The 20,000-nt window shown below is 41.3% G+C and overlaps 2 protein-coding genes across 3 annotated transcripts in view; one reads left to right on the forward strand and one right to left on the reverse strand.

The window, feature by feature from the left end:
- Positions 1-8,170: 8,170 nt before the first annotated feature.
- Positions 8,171-13,166, reverse strand: LOC138011783 (uncharacterized). Its single transcript, XM_068858961.1, has 2 exons — positions 13,093-13,166; positions 8,171-9,602 (listed from the first exon to the last, which is right to left on the reverse strand). Exon 2 carries the CDS (start codon positions 9,598-9,600, stop codon positions 8,764-8,766), a length of 837 nt encoding a protein of 278 aa, XP_068715062.1. The 5' UTR covers positions 9,601-9,602; positions 13,093-13,166; the 3' UTR covers positions 8,171-8,763.
- LOC138011782 (gamma-aminobutyric acid receptor subunit alpha-1-like) overlaps positions 12,790-20,000 on the forward strand; it is a 30,124-nt gene continuing 22,913 nt past the window's right edge. The window contains exon 1 of one of the 2 annotated variants that reach the window (XM_068858960.1): positions 12,790-12,978. The gene's annotated coding sequence lies outside the window, so the exon portion shown is untranslated. The remainder of the gene's footprint in view (positions 12,979-20,000) is intronic. The other variant, XM_068858959.1, reaches the window with a different exon arrangement.

The following is a 20,000-nucleotide window of genomic DNA, read 5'->3' on the forward strand; positions in this document are numbered from 1 at the left end:
GCGAACAGATTTCCCAGAAATTTCGGGAAAGTAGTGATAGGAGGCAGTCATCGCCAACTATTCCGGTCACGACAATTCAGCGCGACTTACGTGAAATGACTTTTTCCGCTGTTCTTCTTCTTGTATCAGCGGGCTCATATCGCTGCGACGCGAGGTACGGAATATGTTTTTTATATCTACTAAAGTTTGGCCCATACCAAAACCGCTGAGAAAAATAACTTGCTTCGAAGAATGAAGTTCACAAAATTAGCTTTCAAACGATGGTTTTTGCGAGGAATTTGGACAAAAGACAGCCAAGATATCGTTATTCGAAAACAGGGAATTTTACAGTTTTAACGTGGACTTTGGTTTATCGGTTTTTTGCGTTCTTTGGAAGGGAAAAAGGACGGATCAAACATTTCGCTGCTGACTTCATATTTTGGGTTAGGGTCAAGAACAGAGTCAACTATGGGTCTCCACTCCGGCAAGTGAAGAACCAAGCACAGGAACACTGGTATCTGTCTATAATTCCAGGAATTTTCGTATATTTGCCGGCTTTTGTAAGGCTTAAAGGGGTCGCTCACCTCAAAACAAAGAATAGGAAAAATGAAGGGTTTTTTTTTTGGCCTGAAGTTATATTTTTTACAGCAGAACACAGACAACAGTCGTTATAATGGCATCCCGTTCCGGCAAATGTTCCATCTGCAATTTTTAGTGCACTTTTTCGAAATATTTAACACCTCTCCATACATTTCTTTGTAAAATTTGACGCCATTTCGAGAATTAGATTTCTAAGAAACCGCTTACGTTACGCGGGCGCATGGCCGAAATAGTTGGCGATGGTGACCCAGTGGTTTGGGCGCTTACCTTGAGCTCCGGAGATCCCGGTTCAAGACCCGCTCTGACTACTCGTTGAATTTGATCCTGGTAGTCCCTGTTCAACTTCCCAACTGCACTTGTAAATAGCCAACTGGTTTGGTTCCGGCCAGTTGGGATTCTTACCACTTGTTGTTGTTGTTGTTCTGTTCCGTCGTTTCGTTGTGTTTCATTGGCCCTGAAAAGCCCCTATGGGGAGCGGTCAATTAAGTATGTAATATTGTATTGTATAAGATTTTGAGGAGTGCGTAAAAAAATTCAAAACAACATTGAAGAACACTACAATTTTACTGAGATGAGTAAAATAGTGGCTGTGATATTGGAGATCTATCACTTCTTCATTTTCGCCAACGTTTGTTTGAAAATAATATTTTAATTAAGGAAACGTCCCCTACAATTTTCTGGGATAAAAGGAAGACTACGTATTGTAAAGTTTTTCATCACTGAGACCCGTCACGATTTGCCAGAACTTTCGGACGAGTCAAACAGGCAATCTAGAATTTCTACAGACTCGAACAGATAAATATTTTGCAGGGCAGGTACAAACTCACTGCACGAGCTTTTGAAGTGTATGTGACAGTTTTTTTTTAATTTGCTTGATTGAATGTACCCATTGTCGTGATGACAACTGCAAAAAAAGATGTATATATTTCGATTTTTCTTCCCCTAGTTTTAGCCATTAAAAGACGCAACATTTCACTTCCGGCGGGGTACAAAACCGCGCGAGTACAGACGGGGGACTGGAGATGATTGTGACCACATTTCGGGAACGCTTGTCAATATCTCTCGGTCATTGCTTGAGATATTTTCATGTGAAGGCTCAATACGGTTGGTAGGGCCTTGACAAGTTTTCCTTGGTAGTGTAAATGGAAAATCTTTAGGAAAAAAGTTTTCCTTGACAAGTGCACTTGACAAGTAGTTTACACTAGCAAATATCGTCCTTCACAAGTTTTCCTTGACAAGTGTCCAGAGTGTGCCAGAGTTGTTCGAAAATATCCCTACTGTTTGTTTTGGTTTTGTGGTTTGCGGTTACTAGTCACGCGTGACTGACTCCCCAATACGTTTGAATTTGTAACGCATGCTCAACACGAAATGTTGAGCCGGCTCGCAGAGTCTACTTTCCTCTTCCCGACTTATCTGGGAAGATCGAAAGAGACTCTGCTCGCAGGGTAACACTTGACACACTTGTCATGCAGTGAGCGTCTTATGTCTCTTATTACCTTTCGTGGTACAAAGGTCGACACGTAGTCACGTCAGTCACACGCTTGTCACGATCGTGTCGCTTGTGTGTCATAGTCATTGGCGTCAGAGTTCAATTCTCTGTAGCTCGGTGACTTTTGTCAGTCGGGTCTGTACGGCTTTTCTGGCGCTTTTTGTTAACGTGGAGTATGTGAAATGGGGAAACATGAAAAAAACAAACAAACAAAAAAACAAAACCGCACAACAAGCGCGCTGGGTATAGAGGGTAACGTGTAACGGCAGTTTTTATTGGACACTAGCGCGAAATTTCTGTAGGCAATCACCAAGCTGTACAAATCCAAGTCAATTCCAAATTTACTTTAGATACTTGAGTAAAAACCTCTGATCATCTCACTTGTTAAAAAAAGGTTTGCAAAAAACACAACATAGTCTACAAGACAGATACGGTGGACCAGTCAGAAAACACTGCTTTCACTTCATCCCCTGTCCTCTCTGAAAAGTTTTCCCTACACAGAAAAATTAATTATGGGCACCAGATATTGTTCGCGAAAAAAATGTCATTGCGAACACGGGTTGCTGGTCAAAACCTCGCCCGAGTAGGTCTTAGTTCACTTAATAGGCTAACTTACTCACTTACCCCAAGAATAAACAAAGGGTGTGTTCTATTGAGAAACTTGGGGGTGCGTTCGATTGGAAATCCGTTTTCAAAATCGCGATCCTTGTGATTTTCATTGGAACACAAAATCCTAAAACGGATTTATTTGCGGATTTTTTTTAATTAATTGTATTCATTCTCGAGATTTCAGTAGCAAACCATTTTTGAATTCCGTATTCAATTGCAATGCTGAAAGATCCAAGTCTTAAGTTCTACATGCAAATTTTCGTAGCAAACGCATTCAAAAAGAACAAGCGAGACAGAAAATATGAGTTTGCCTTTTTTGCCCCATTTGTGGCACTTGGCAGTCTGCTGTGCTCGCCTACACAGGGCACCCACAAAAAGATCTGAATAATATGAACACAACAATTTCTTGGACGATGCAATCGAGTTCTCGCCATTTCAACAGGGTGTAATAGGAATTAATGGCTGCGCCAAGCACTTCAGCAAGAAGGTTGGTTCAAAATATTACCCTTTACCCTTTACCCTTTACCCTTTACCCTTGGAAAAGAACTGCCGGTGGTATTTTGTCACGCAAACATATAAAATGCCCCGTTGCTGTAACCGACGCCTTCAGAATTAACAAATCTGCTAATCTAATTAGTGAAAGTGATATGACAGATGATTCCGCCTTTTTTATTGCTAATGTAAATAAACACTCAAATAACTACAGTAACGGCGAGGGAATATTTATGTGCATGTCGAGTTCAACCAACTTTTCCGAAAAGGAAACCGCTAAATTAAAAAACTACTGTATTTACTTTTAAGTTAATGAACAACACACGAAGGAAGCCCGGTAAAAAGAGCGGTAGGAAAGCTAAGCAGAGAGAGTCATTGAATATTGGAGTGTTTTGGCAAGTTTCGACGATGTGATGTTCGTCCACAACTATCAAGGACAAATTCTTGTTTAGAACGTACGACTCGTCAATCATAAAATCTGGAGTGAGAAGACAGCTTGTTCTTCAGAAATAACCATAATTACTCAATACTGGTTTGAAACCATTTCCTTTAACCGTGAATTCCCTTTCTTCTCGAAGGCAACTACCCATAGATTGCAAAATTAAACGAGACTTACCTCAGGAAGTTGATGTTAGTTATATCAAATCATTTGTACCACATCGGGTTAACATGAGATGCGCACGCACCGCCATGACTCAGTCTTTAAAGCATTTTGGGCGAGCATAAACAAAAAAACATAATGGGAGTGAACATAACAAAGGGTTGGGCATGTTAACCCAATGTACTACAAATAATTTGATGGAACTACCATCAAACTTCAACTTCCTAAGGTAAGTCTCGTTTACTTTTTTAATTCTATCAAATCATTACGTACATATGGGTTACCATGAGATTTCAAAGCTGTGAGTTCAAAATAGCCCAGTCAAAAAACCTCATCTATGATGATACACTCAAACCACGTTTATTGACAAGCTCTTTATTTATCAGCTATATTTAAAATAACCTTGCTCATGTGGTCTGTGATGGCCAATGGCTTATCATAAAATTTCGTGAACGTACGTACATTCTTGTGACCATCCAGCAAGTTTCATCACATCTATCGGAAGCAGTTGAGCTGCTTTCGTAGTCAACGGACTCCTTGTGCTGTGAGCGAGGTAAATATTAACATCAATGTTGGCTAGACGTTTTCAGCCATCTACCTATTGTAGAGCTAGACGCTTCATTAGAGGTTTAATATATGATATCAACAACTTAGAAGACTTCCGTAATGGCTGCGTAACTTCAATATAATGTTCAAGTGTAGTGTAAACACACAAAGTTTTATTCGGGTACTGAAACAGGCTCACATTGCCAAACAAGTGACTTGGTTTGTCCTGTTTAAGGTGCCCGGATAAAGAAAGCTTAAGTGTGCTGGGAATTTTTTTCATACTTTCTTCTGAAATATGATCCAAAAAACTTAACGTTTGGCATCTCTGTCCAGTTACTAATACAATAAGCATGACCAATTTCAACGTAAGTTCTTTCAACTTTAATGTATGAAGAGGTGTTAATTGTTCTAAATAGGAAAGTACTTGCTCCACAGGCCACACTTCCTGAAATTTTGGAGTCATTAGACACACCCATCAGAAACCGGCAGATTAATGGATGTTTCCCTATATTCTGGCCGATGTCTGTCTTATCAGCGCTGTATAAGGCGGAGATAGCTGACCTAGCAGTATTCAGGGATGAATAACTGTAGCCTTTGGTCTATAAATCATGAAGAAAATCCAAGATTAATGAAACAGGGGCACGCATGAAATGACTTTGCCTTGACAAACAAAACGTGGACCATTTCTGGAGGTACACATTACATTGCTTAACTGTACTCTTTCTCCACGAGGACAGAATGACGTTGGCAACTTCTGTAGAAAATCCGCACTCGACAAGGGATTGCCGGACACTCTGCATACCAATAAAGTGACCCTGAGTGGGTAACTTAGTTCTCCCAGTAAAGGATTCGTCAACGTTTTCCTGGTTGCCTTGAAGTAACGTGGCAGGTCTACCAACATGCTTAATAAAGAACCAAAACATCTTTGAGTAGTAGGCCACATAGGGACAATCAAAAGCTCAGTAGCCTCATCACCCCGATTTTTTTGCAAACATCGACCCGCGAGAATCAACGGGGAAAATGCGTAGAATGGGTGCAAAGCCCAGTCCATAGTAAATGCGTCCACATATTGAGTGAATGGATCAGGTTTCCATATCGGTTTCACATAAGTCGGCAATTTGACATTCACTAGGGATGGAAACAAATCAATGATTGGTAGAAAAAGAAACGCTTTTAACATTTGATTGAATACTTCATCCGTACGTGATGCTCCATTCAAGATTAGGATTAAGTTTTCTTGATAATTGATCAGCGTCGTAATTATCTACCACAAGGGTGTGTGCCGTGGAAAACCAAATGTTCTTTTCTATCGCCCATTGCTAAATTTAATAAGTAATGTCATTACAACCGTCGGATTTGCATCCCCCCATGGCATTGATGTAACTCACGGCCGTTACAATGTCACTCCTAATACGTAAAGGGACATCGTGCTCTGCGTTACAGAGAGACAATAGGGACTTTACGATCTACGACGGCGACGTTGATGAAAACGTCACATCAAAATATAACTTTGCACTATCGTAAGTTTCTCGCCGTTAGGTCATCTCGTTCGCGTCGTACAATGTGGGTGAAGTGTCCTAGAAATAAATTGGCACGAGCGGTTTGGGAGTAAAAATAGACAATGAAAGATTCATATTTAAATGCTCGCGTTATCGCCAAAACCAGAAATTTGGTGATTTCACGTCGTTGTTGTGCAGACAACCGCACGAATTTGTGCTAAAATGCGTGCCACGCGTGCAGCACGATTACTTTTCCTCTTTTAACCAATGATATTGCTGTTTCGAGGCGTTCTCGTTGACGACCGCGTCGTAAATAGTAAAGTCCCTAATAATCCCCAACGGACCGCAAGTAGCTCAAGGCAATGAATATTCTGATCTTTTTCGCTTCTGGACCAAACCCCTGGGTTTTCATCTCTCCCCGTTTCGCACACCACTCTGTTAGGGCTGCGTCAGTTTCAAGGATAGAGTGAGGTTCTTCGCGCGTGATTTTCCTCACACAAGAGTCCACATTGGTGATCCACCAAGACAATTCCTCTAGACTGACTCGCTGGGAAAAGTACCATTTTTGCTTCATAATCACCCCCATTTTGTTTCAAAGCTTTCATTTTGTAATGTTCAAGGGAACAGTAATGCAAAGGAATGAAGGGGGTAGTTTCTAAAGAAACTGCGTCGGTGGGGAAGTAGTATACAAAAATTGGGTTTTATCAACGGAGTTGATAATTTAAATTGGCCACCGTACAGATATTCTAAAAGCTGACATTTCGAGCGTAAGCCCCTCGTCAGAGCGAATAGAGTAGGAGCTACGCTATTGGTGGTAACATGGCAACGTGAAAAATAGGAATATATTAGTTAAATGAAAAGAGTTCGTTAATACCGTGAGGATTAAGGGTGCCGACTTGGAAGACTAATTTTTGTTCCAGATTCTTGCAGCTTTCCGTCGTACCTAGATTTAGGGAAGGGTCGCAGATAGCCATGTGATTTTTGGAGTGGTTAGGAAGAGTAAAATGACGAGGGGCTGGCTTATTAATTGGACTGGCTTAGTAATTCATCTCAACATCGCGAAGGTGTTCGTGGAATCGGTCACCTAGTCGTCTATCTGTCTTGCCAATGTATAATTTATTGCATAACGTACAGGTCATGCAATAAATGACATTTGCGGAGGTACATGTGAAACGATCTGTGATCTTAACAGATCGCTTAGGTCCCGATATCTCGCTAGTGTTAACAATGAAAAGACAAGTTTGCATCGTGAGCGCGCACATTTCAAAGTGCCGGGTTGCTCGTTAGTTTTGAGCGGCCTTCTAACTAAAAAGTTGCCTACGTTTTTGTCGCGTTTTAATGAAATAAGTGGGGGTTGCGAAAAGATTCCACCAGTCTTGGGATCATTTTGGAGTAATTTAAAATTATTAAGAATGATACTTTTGACTGCCTGATTATGATGAAGCATGGAAAGTGAGGGTGAAGGGAATTCTGTCACTCTTATTTTTTTGTGACGTTTGTAGTGTTGACTGTCGATCACATTGTTGGGCGCGATGATGGCCAGCTTTGACCAAAGGGACAGGATAGCCACGTTTTTCGCAGAACTGGCACATCTCCTCTGATTTGCAGGAAAAATTGGCGTCATCACTACCTAGACGTCGAAGTCTAAGAAATTAAGAATAAGGAATGGAATTCTTGACATGTCATGGAAGTGACGATGAATACAACAAATAACTGCGAGAATCTGTAGAACGTTCTATGTACCAGTGTGCACTAAAAACCTACGACGGAAAGCCGCAAGAATCCGGAACAAAAATTAGTTTTCCAAATCGGCAACCTTAATCCTCACTGTATTAACAAACTCTTTTCATTTAACTAATATATTCCTATTTTTCACGTTGCCATGTTACCACCAATAGCGTAGCTCCTACTCTACTATAAAAACTTCCCACAATTCCTCGATTCGCTTTGACGAAGGGCTAACGCTCAAAAAGTCAGCTTTTAGAATCTTTCTACGGTAATGCAAAGGACCGAACAGGACCCCCAGAAATGTGGATATTAACGTTCCGATAAGGGACGCTACCTCTTGTATGGGATGTTTCTTGTTATCACGTAAAAATTCCTGACAGCGCTTAACAATGGCGTGAACTTTCTTGTCTATCAGTCCCACAGTCATGTCCACAGACGACATTACAAATCCCAAGTATTCTATTTTTCTCGTGGGCACAACAATAGACTTTTTTGGGTGAACTTGGAAACCCAGGGATATGAATAACTGGACTGCTGTCAATGTATTTCTCAAACACGATTCATAAGTATCGCGCGCCAATGTATAACGAGTTGTCAATATAGCCTGCGCACGAGATTCTACATTGTCCTCACGAACTGTCGAAGACGGGTTTTAGAGCCTTAAAAAGAATTGATAAAGTATGCCTTTCCACATAAACTTCAAACAATGTTGCTGTTCTGGGGCAATGTGAATGGAATAATACGCTTCTTTTAAGCCAAGTGATGTCATGTAACACCCAGGGGTAATAGGTAGGAGAGTGGCCTCTAGAGTGTTCAATTTGAAGTGGTGATGAACGACACTGTTATTAAGAGCTTTTAAATTAAAGATAAGACGGATCTTGATCGGAAAACTTATTTTCCAAGTTGGTCACGGCTGACGAGCGTTTTTGCGTGGGAATTTCACCAAACTCAATATGACAATGTGAGATGATATCCAAAATTTGAGGGTCAGATGTCAGCTCCTTCCATTTAGACACAAAATTGCGCACTTGACCCCCAGCAAGCACACATTGATTAGAAATAATATTATTTACTTCAGTTTCTATCTGGCTTGTCTGCGGGAGTATCCGAGCCTAAAAAAGGCGCTCTTCCTTCTGCCGGAGTCGTTGAACGACTACGGCCAACATAATTTTGTCTGCATCTGCCTCGTGTACGCGAGCCACGTCCATACGGATGGTATGTTAGCTTTCCCAACCTTGAACTTTCAGGCCAATCTTATTTGCCTTTTTTAAGTGGTCCACTTGTTTATTGAGGTCGTCCCCAAATAAATTTGCAGTAATTGGATTACACATGGCTTGGTAATTCTTATTCAGATGGGGCCTCAACAATTCCCTTTTGCTTAAATTGAACTGTCGATTTGCAGACAGTGACAACACCACGGCATGGGTGAGCGTAATTAACATTTCTTTGCTGTCAGCTTTATCTACCAGCTGGTTACACACTTTCAGTAATGCATACAATGACGACATTAAATGCCCTTGACCTTTTTGAAGGCTTAAATCTAGATTCTTCTGCTCCTGTTTGAGTTGGCCCCAAAGCATAGTATTTACCTTGGGGCTCTCCAACATCGGACAGTTTTCAGGCTTCAGATACTCGCTCTTCATTGTCAACTGATCTTTAGACAATCCTTCCTTTAAAAGGCTATTGCCCAGAACTACCAACTTCTCACATATAGGTGGTCCATTAGCTTTTTCGGGATTCAACTCTGTGGGTAGAGTTTCAAACTCTGTTGGTCGTTTCACAGTTTTAGCAGATTCAGATGTACTCGCTTGGCTTTTGTTTGAAGCTAGGAAGGTTTGCATTAACGCATTCACATCTATGGTATTATCAACAACAGGCTCGTCTTCAGCACTGTAGTCATTCTCTTCATACCATTCATTTATACTGGATTCTACAGTTTCCGTAACTGACTGCATGATGTCAGTTTTGAATTCTGCAAACATATTACTCATCATGGTCTTTATTTCCATGCTTAGGGATTCAGCCCCTTTATGACTAGGGCTTTCGTCCTCTGACATTTCTACAGAAAACAATGCGAAAAAGCTAATCAGTGTTACGTACACAGCACAATAGCCGAAAACAACAGAGCGACTAATTAGCGTTGGCTCACTCGTAACACGTTAGCATAAATGTGATTTTAAACTTTAAAATTAAATTTCAGCGTTTCAAGAAGTTGAGTTCATAGCTGTATGTGTATTTTTGCCTAGTACATTATCCTGGGAGGCGCGGTGGCCTCATGGTTAGTGTGCTCGACACCGGATCGAGTGGTCTGGGTTCGGGGCCTGGCCGGGGACATTGTGTTGTGTTCTTGGGCAAGACACTTTACTCTCACGGTGCCTCTCTCCACCCAGGTGTATAAATGGGTACCGGCGTAATGCTGGGGGTAACCCTGCGATGGACTAGCATCCCATCCAGGGGGGAGTATAAATACTCCTAGTCGCTTCATGCTACAGAAACCGGAGATAAGCGCCGGCCTGATGAGCCTTCTGGCTGTTTTAAGCAGAGACTTTACCTTTACCTTTTACATTATCCTCCAGTAATGGACAAGTATTTATAGCTCACAAACGACTACCAACGAGGGATTAAGCCGTTTACATTTGTTTTAGTAGTTGAGAAAAAATTCCAACTACCTCATAAGTTAAGTTTCATGGCAACTCGTACCAGAAACAGTGAGCTTTGGGTGATTATCAACACAGGTACAATCGCTATTTCGTGGCCATAACGTGATAATAATTCTGAGATACACCTGGATAAGAAGGGAAAAGATTATTTCTTACCTTTTCCCTGAACTTGATATCAGTTCCGTCGAAAGGAACTTTTAACACATCCGCCCTAGTCACGTCTAACAGACGCACTGAGTCACGGCGGTGCGTGCGCATCTCATGGAAACTCGTATGTACGTAATGATTTGATAGTATAATCGTTCGGCCGAATGTGGTCTTCGATGATGCTGCAACGAGGAACGATTACCACGATCGGATGGCGTTTAACGCAGATAGCTTCAAACGCTCGTGCTTCTTTTCTTTCAATGTGATGTTGCTTAACAACCTCGTTCCCGGGCTCTGGGAGGAAAAGAGAGAGAGAGAGCCTGGGAACGAGCTTGGTCGCTCAAATCCAGAATTTCCATTCCATGATTTAACGCCTCGTGAAAATGATCGATTTGGCTTGGTCCGCCATTTTGACAATCTCTTTCCCAGAGCCTCCGTTACCCTTGTCCAGCAGGACGGGCGCGGGAGGCTCTAGAATAATCCAAAACCGGAACCAGAAAACTCTGGTTCCGGCTAAACAACTGCTCGTGCGTGAGGACGGTTGGAATCAACAATGGAGTCCACCTTGCCTTGACAGCGCTTACTTTTCACTCGCGAGACAGTACACATGAGTATAAACACATCTCCTAATAAACTCGAAGCTTTTAAACTTCGGAGAATAAACAATAAGGAGATAAATTTTATCAATCAAAACAGATTTCAGCATCTGGTGTCACGCAAGTGAAAATTGCTGTTTTTTCAAAAACAAAAACGTTACGGAACTGCTAAGTTGTAAAATGATTTATTTCTAGATCCTCTTCAATCTCGTGTAGATGAAAATCCACAAGAAAGCACGATTTTTGAGTTTAGACTGAAAATGGCAGGAAATGAAACCGTTTTTCAACAGCCAATCAAGTATGGCCTTTTTTGGATTCAACGAGAGTCTCTCTTTCCCGTCCGCTGGTCAAAGGAACGATGACTCTGGGAACGTGAAAAAAGTCGAGACTGCGCAGAACGACCGGAAGTTCGTGAATCGCAGCCGGGCCAGAGCTTGCAAGAGCTCTCGATCCGCGGCACTGGCCAAAAGGATCGCAGCTCTGGGAACGGAAATGCTCCCCCACGAGCCGGAATTTACGTAGACCAATCACAACGGACTTCCAGATTCTGGAAGTTAACTTGAGACCGTGAGTAAACTGCAAGAAGATAGGCTTAGTGTATTGGGCTGAGTTAAATTCTTATCAAAGAGAAACTGGAGCGTATAAATTTCATGCTTTGGCTTAGATGTTTGCGGCCTTTCACAGAATGAGTTCGGTAAAATTCATATGGTTGAAACATTTTGCTCCCGTGTGATTCAAACCTATTTGTGGCGTTCGCTTGGGATTGATGTCATATTTACATTTGAATAACCTCATTTCTTATAGTCGTTCGGTTCAACTGATTTAAGGTTTGCTTTATTTTTCAAATCGAAGAAACACTGAGTGCGAACGATCGGTTCGCAACACAAAAACATTAAATCAAGTGTTAGAGACGATCATCGCCAAAAACAGCCTGAAAATTATAAGCTTAAACGCAATGGATGTTTTTTTTTTTTTCAAGCTTTCTTTTCGCTACTTTCCTACTGGTGTTCATTGCGCTTGAAGGTGATGGTTCTCGTGCAGTTCAAATACACTCGCAGTACTTTAATATTTGTATTCGTATTTATATATTTCCACGGTGCCTTCAATTTTACTAGTAGATGAAATGACACCATACCCTTACTAAGCACTCACATTTTGACTCGCGAGACTGCAAATGCATAACCCACCGAGGAAACAAAATTAATGTTTCTGTGGAATATTTTGAAAAAGGCTTCGTCGCTTTCAGAAGGAGTTGAGGTATTGACGCTCCCAGGAGAGATCTACACAGCGCTGATTAGTTCCTAAGTAACCCGCACGTGATTTTCAGGTGACAGTTACTTAACAAAGCGTGAAGGAATGTGTGACTCGTTTCAGCAGACGCTCCCAGGAGAGATCTACACAGCGCTGATTAGTTCCTAAGTAAGCCGCACGTGATTTTCAGATGACAGCTACTTAACAAAGCGTGAAGGAATGTGTGGCTTATTTCAGCAGACGCCCCCAGGAGAGATCTACACGCTCGTGGGGGAGGAACGCGTAATGATTCCCTAAGAGAGCCTGCGTGGGATATTCTATTTAAAACGAGGAAGTTTTTTACGGGCGCTTACTCTTTAAATAACATGGGTGTCAAATTACTCCTTATTTTTGGCGCAAAATCTCAGCGTTAATTTATAATTTCACATGTGAAATTACAACTTTTCCTACAGCGGCAAAATGGCGTCTTATGGACGTAAGTTGTCACCCATGATACTCTTTTTCCTAGACCCCTCTGTAAATCGCACACTCGCTGTGAAATTTGGCGTGTTTACTGGGGAGATATAGTCCCAGCTTCCCTGCAAATCTTTCAGGACGCCTACATGACCGGTATTCTACCTCAGGCAATTTTAGCCCTGCGAAGGCGGAATTTTCAACCGATCACGAAGCGGCTTTACTAAAGTTTTTCGGCTAAAACATTACACTAAAGTTCTTCGGAAAGGATAAAGAAAAGGATTGTGGTTCATAGGGTGGAATTTCAAGCGTTAAAATTGCTGAAAAGGTAAGATCATTTTCAAAGCTATACAATTGCGTGTCTTCACCACATTTGATCTCACAGAATTGTGTTTTCCCTCAAAATATTCGCTTGTTTTCGCTTTCGCTCGAACATATTTACCTTGATTACCTGTCCAGTGAATCGTTTTATCCTCTGGGATGAAATTCCCGTCGAAAAATCGGTTATTTGGGTGTTTTTTGGCAAACAGAAGTTAATTATTCGTAATGCGGTCTGTCTCATTGCCGTTAGCAACGGGTCGTAAATTTGACACTTTTATCGCATTATCCTCTTACGCATTGATCGCTAATCCGATTACCCCTAAAAATCCAAAAATATTCGTGCTTCAGCAGTTTTAATTTCCGTCGAATTTAGATAAATTTGTGTTCAAGAAAGCAGATAAATTGAAGAAAAATTTACTTTGGCATCCAAAAATTCGTATTCAACGTTAAAATGACCAAATTTTGCCTGGAAAACTTATTTTAGTGTTATTTTTCTTTTTTTTTTTTCTTTCAACTTTCGTTTTTATAAAATGTTTCAGTTGTCTGTAAATAAGTTATATGCTTTTGGAAAGCTTATTTTCTTAGCTTTAAAATGATGAGTTTTAATAGCTAATCAAATGGTCTACTCGTGAAATTACGGAATAATTTCACGCGCGTTTGTCGAAAATGAAATAGTTCCCCGAACCTTTATAGATATTCCCCAATTTCACTTGTCACCAAATTACAGGACGCAAAAATTAAGCACGTTTAGGGAACATTTGTATTCTAGCGAAAAAGTGACAGCGACAATTGTATTGCAGCGAAAAAACGACAGCGACATTTATCTTTTGCCAAGTAGGGGACAGGTGAGCTGGAAAATGAGCCGACAAAGCGACATCAGAACCCCCTTTGAAGGCCTCTCCCAAGAGCTGCCACATTATGAGTCGAATACTCCTGTGTCTCTATGCATGATGCATTGAAAAAAGCCATGAAGAAAAAATGTTTCATTAAGTCTTTTGTCATGACAATCGTTCGCTTCTTACAACTCCTCCACACTCGCTATTTTAAAATTTGATTCATCTTGTCTGATATCAGCTCGGTGAAGCACAATCGGCATACTTTGGAAGAGATGATCCTCTCTGCGTTTTTTTTAGGAGCGAAAAACGAAATTTCGTCAAATTCTATAGATGTATCCCGTTAAGACAGGAACATGTCATTTTGAAATCCACCTTATCAAATGATTGACACAAACTGCAAATGCAAATTTCGTGGTTTAGTAAAAAGAGCCACACAGTTCTCGTTATTGTCCAATGGGATTCGTTATACGGTTTAAAATTGAAATTGTAACGTTCCGATAGCGTGCCTGGATCGCGTGTAAAGCTTCATTTCTCTTGTGAAATACGTACCAATTTGTTAAAGCACTTAAGCCAAATTAAATATCCTTGCCTGACAAATTTGGGACTTAGAGGTGCATGTAAAAGGTTTGAATTCTACATAAGCTTACATTAAATTGTCATAAGGCCCGATTCAGACGCCATACTTTTCATGAGCCGAACTTAATACATGAAAAGTTCGACGTTTGAATCAATTAAGAGCGGCTATTTTAATTTGGAATGGCTCAGGCGTTCTTTTCAACTGGCCTAGACGGGAATTCGGCTTTAGCATGGCCGTGGATCGGCTTTGATTTCAGACGTCGAACGTTTCATGTGCCGAACTTCATGATCATGCATAAACCATGTTTTGCCTTCTACATGAAAATCGCTGACAAAATCAATTGGTTTTCTTGGTAATGGCTTTGGAACTGCTGTGGAGGGGCCAGTTAAGTTCGACTTCTGAATCAACAGGCGTACTTTTGTTAATTTGTGTCGGTCGAAGAAGTGCGCAGTGTCTGAATCGGGCCTAAGGCATCAAATATTAGGTGCGGTTACACTAGACCACTTGCCCATGGGCAACCTTCGGGTTACGGCTTGGGTTGGGTTTACCCTGGGTTATGATCGACTTCCCGTTTGCGGTTACACGCTTGTAAATTACCCAAGGGGAAGGTAAGCGTTAACCTGATTTGGCGGGAAACTTACCTGCATGTAAACATGGAAGATCTGAACGACGAACTTTTCTTTGGCTAAATTTCGGTAATTGTCACGGCGCTTCTCTTAAATCGTCCACCTAAATTGAGTTCAGCGATTCAGCGTTTTATTTTAAGAAGGCAACGAAGACGTCGACTTCAGTCACGCTTTCTCCAGTCCTTGCAACTTTCCCATTTATATTTTAGACGTCGACTTGCCGCTCGCAAGAAGAGGCGTGCTTAGGTATTTCCACGTCCGCAGAACTGGTTTCAAGGACTTCTAAACGACAGAGTGATTGACCACTGGTGGAAAGAGAACTTTAGAATTTATCTGCCAGCTTGTAGGGCCAAACATGGAACGTCAAAACACTAGGATGCGCGAGGCTATTCCAGTGGACAAGCGAGTGGCTGCTAGTTTATGGCGTTTAGCAACCGGCGAGTGCTACCGATCCTGTGGATTAATGATGGGACTAGCGAAACCTACGGTAATTAGCTGCTGCCACAAATTTGTGCAAGAACTCTGCAACTTTCAAAACGAAATCATAACGTTCCCTTCTGCAAGAGCAGATGTCATAAAAAAAGTCCAAGGATTTTCCATGAAGAGCAAGGTTCCAAATGTAGTTACGGCGATTGACGGAAGTCACATACCAATCAAAGCACCACTAATCAATCACGAGGATTATTTCAACCGCAAACATTTCTATAGCTGCCTTGTTCAAGGGGTAGTGGATTATACAGGACTATTTTTTTTCCGTTGCAGCAGGATTCCCTGGAAGCCTGCATGATGCCCGAATGTTGCGCTTAACTGACTTTTACTGGGCAGCAGAAGATGAAGACATTCTCATGGAGCCTACCCTTGATTTAGGAGGTACCGTAATTCGCCCCCTTGTGGTTGGAGACTCTGCCTACCCCCTAAAGACCTGGCTTCTACCAGTACTTAAAGATAATGGTGCCCTTACTGAAGATCAGAAAAAGTTCAATAAGGAACTTTCTAAAGCACGAATAATTTCTGAACATGCATTTGGCCTGATTAAAGGGAGATGGAGAGTTTTACTGAAACGCCTAAACGAGGACCACAAGAGAATTCCGGACACAATCGTTGCATGTTGTGTTTTACACAACATCTGCATCATGAGAAATGAGGAATTTGATGGAGGCCACGATGATGGTGATGAGGATGAAAATCACAGTGATGTTGGTGCACCCACACAAGCTGCTAGAGGTGTGCTACAAGCTGTTATTGAACACGTCGCAAGCCAGTGAAGTTGTGTATTTTTGCCAGGCTTTAAACCGTGTTAAAAAGTCAGATACCACATTACATGAAAAAGAATGCAATACCTGTAAATCATGGTTAAAGTTAACTTTTATCTCTGGAAAAAAACATGGACTGTCAAACAACTTTTAGATCAACAGAAATCGCACCCCGTCCTAAAAGGGCTGTATATTCCTTCGCGGCAGACTCTCTTTGGGGTGTTTCGCGCGCACTTTCGCGGAATAAGAAAATGTTTGAAATTTGCAAAACGGAGTCGTTCAATTTCATGTTAATTATTTAATAAGCTCCGTTTCAAACGTAGTGTTGGTGCCATGCCGATCTCAATTCATAAATTATAACTGTTTGGAACACCGTTGCAAAACACCAATTTGAATTATTTCGTACATACAAACCCCCTAATTTGTTTTTAACAAAATGCGACTGAATTAAATTAGACGTCTGAAACACACTACAATCGAAACCGGCTTAATAGGACCTTTGAAACAGGCCTAATTCTTTAATATATGATTCGAAACATGAGTTCAAATAAACTTTGTTGAAAGTTAATCACGAAAGCTCTCAGTTAGCGGCGAGAAATCAACTTGATAAACTAACAAATGTGATTTCAACAAAACACCGATTCCGTGTCACTGTAACGCAGTAACAAGAAAATTTGCATAAAAGTCGTTCAAATTCAAATATCAACAAATGCTGACAAACCATTCAAATACTTCCCTATTTTCTGAAACGCGTAGTTAACAAGTAAAATTTACTTTTTGGAAGCGAAAATGTCCCCTAATTTCGCTAAAACAGCGACAGTAAATTCCTGGTGTCTCCTCTGAGCATCTTCTTGAGACTTCATCATGGCCTGCAGCATTCGTTCGTCTTTCTCTTCCGATCTTTGAAATGCCTCTTGCTGGGCCTCAAACATGTGGAGTATGGCATTTTCTGTGTCCGTGGAATCAATACTTGTCGTCTTTCGCTTTTTTCGTTGAAGACCTGACGGATTTTTCTTTTGATTTGGTTGTTTGATTTTGGTGTTGTCGTCTTCTTCAGGTTCCGTATCGGTAATAGGATCAGCAGTTGTTGATACGCAATCACTTTCCTCGCCCGCACTCACTTCTTCACTGCCTTTTCTCTTATGTGAAGCCACGTTGGTTTCCTTCACAAATTTGGGGTTGACTTTGTCTGAGCTGGCCATGAATTCATCGATGTCATCGTAAAATTCGCAGGTCTTGCGGTCTCGTCCGGTCTTGTTGTTGTCACTAACACTTTTGTATTTATCGAATACGCCTCTCCATTTTTTTTTAAATCTGCACTAAAGTTTTCGATGTGTCGATTCCAGCTTCCCTGCACAATTGAATAAATTCATCCATGATACTCTCCCATACACTTTTCTTGCCGTGAGCGCTTCTCGTTGCTTTTAGCAAGTTGTGATGTTGTTTGTAAGCTGATATCAGGCATTTCACCTCTGGATTTGACCAGCTACAACGCTTGCCTTTCGCTTCAGTGGATTCACTTGGTAAAGACCCGCAACTGCTGGTGCTTTCGGCTGGGCTACAAGGACGACCAGATGGAAGAAACTGGAAATGGCCTCCAACGGGAAAACAAGGAAACTGCTGATACTGATTTACATTTGGCGGTTCTTGCACAAGGTAGGAAGGGCCAGCTTGCTCAACACTTCGCTGCGTCATACGCTGCTCAAACAGATATCCATTTCTACACTGAACAGCACTAGCTGGATCCTGTTCGATATCATTACTGTAGAAACAGGAAATGCCATCAAATTAAAGTATAATCTACGATACAAATAGAAACGTGAACAATACTCACATCATTGCGCGAAAGCCAGCCATGTTGTTTACACAGTTCATCACAGCACGTGGTTTCTTGCGTTCGGCAGTCTTGTGATTGGTTGAGCCGCTCTGGGGTCTTGTTAACCATAAGACTTACATCTGGAAGTGTCATGGGCAATTCCTTTGTTCTCTTTGACGAATCCACGGAAATTTCCCGGAGGCTATTTCCCTTTGGGCAGATCGGTTACACATAAGAAAATGCTTCCCCGTGGGAAAAAGCCAGTTACCCAAGGGCAAAATGGCTAGTGTAACCGCAGCTATTATCTGTTCATGGTTCAGTTAACGCTTACCTTTTTGCTTGAGTTGTTGTAAGCATTTCCTTGCTTTGGATCAGCATTTAAAGAGTAAACAAACGAAAAACTCGTCAGCACAAATTGTGATCGTTGATTCAAACTTGAGTAAAACCGCCGAAAGACCCGCCGAAATCAGTAAAGAGCTGCACCGGTGACTGCTGACCAAAACGGCTCTCTAGTTTCCAGTCTGTTCTGTACTGTGTTATCCAAGATCGCGGAGGATAACGACTTTAATTACCGCGTCGTCCAATTAAAAACGAAAAAACCAGCAAGATTCAGAGCGGCTCATCGTATTAAGCCTCACTAAAATGTGGAGAGATACCGGCCTTTATTAACAGGATTAACCCTTTCAGCCCCGTGGGGTTCCCCATTGACGAGTAAAATCGTCTGGCGTTAGACAGAGTAAAATCTATAAGTGGCACTATTGGGAGTTAAAGGGTTAATGGGGACATAGTTTTTGAGTGAATCCAGCTGTTGTTAACCCTTTCAGCCTCGTGGGGTTCCCCATTGACGAGTAAAATCGTCTGGCGTTAGACAGAGTAAAATCTATAAGTGGCACTATTGGGAGTTAAAGGGTTAATCCAGCTGTTGTTAATTAGTGGAAAACTAAATAAGAGGCGTACATTTTACTGCGTTTAGTTTTACTCCACTTTTTTACTCCAACTCCTTGAAAACAAAGAATTAATCGGTGGATTTCACAAAAATAAAACAACCCCAATTCCACATCTTAGACTGGCTAAACTTAAATTTACCCCACAAAAATACATATATAGGAGTAAAATCCTTTTCTACTTTTTTTCTCAGAAAGTAGAATTAGTAAGTGGGGTAGACTTTACTTAGTATCCCGATAAATAGGAGTAAAATTAACTCCAGCATATTATATTACTCTGTAGGGAGAGTAAAATTTACTCTAGCAAAGTCATTGCCTTTGAATATTAACTAGTACTGAGTAAAAATTACTCTAAGTGGAGTTAAATTAACTCCTCTTAGGAGTACATTTTAGTCCGCTTTATTTTACTCCACTTTTTCACTCCAGCACTGGAGTGAAATAAACTCTTTGAAAATAACAGTGTACCATCCAACCCATACATTACTCCCCAAATGGAGTAATTTCTTCCCCATCGGGCAAAGGTAAAATTTGGGAGAACGCGAGGAGTGAGATACTTATATGCTGACTACTTCTAAAATTCGGTATTCGATGTCACAGTAGCTATATAGCCGGTAACGGTCAAGGTGTTAAACACTAAATGACCGGCAGTCAAAACTTTTTCCAAAAAAGCACTCCGTTTAGCCTTTAGTTACTCATTCCGGTTAGCCTTAACCTGCGATCAGGCCCATTTTTAGCTTCGCCCATATGTTCTCTTATGTCGTCGCTCGCTAAAATTGGACCTGATCAAAAGTCTCTCAAGAATTCCGGACGGTCGGCCAAAATTTGGCCGACCAAATTCGTGATCTGATTGGCTGTTGAAACGCCGGAAGTGAAAATGCTATCGTGATTGCGCGGAGCTCTCGCGAAGTCCTCGAGACTAACCGTCATAAGTGTACGAAAAAAATTGCTGCCTGTTCTTCTTACAATGCCGTGGACGA

The sequence above is a fragment of the Montipora foliosa genome, chromosome 7 (genome assembly GCF_036669935.1).
Source record: "Montipora foliosa isolate CH-2021 chromosome 7, ASM3666993v2, whole genome shotgun sequence".
NCBI classification, from domain to species: domain Eukaryota; kingdom Metazoa; phylum Cnidaria; class Anthozoa; order Scleractinia; family Acroporidae; genus Montipora; species Montipora foliosa.

What these genes read in the sequence shown, in the direction of transcription:
- LOC138011783 (XM_068858961.1), bottom strand. Translation starts at nt 9,600, where the DNA reads ATGTCAGAGGACGAAAGCCCTAGTCATAAAGGGGCTGAATCCCTAAGC.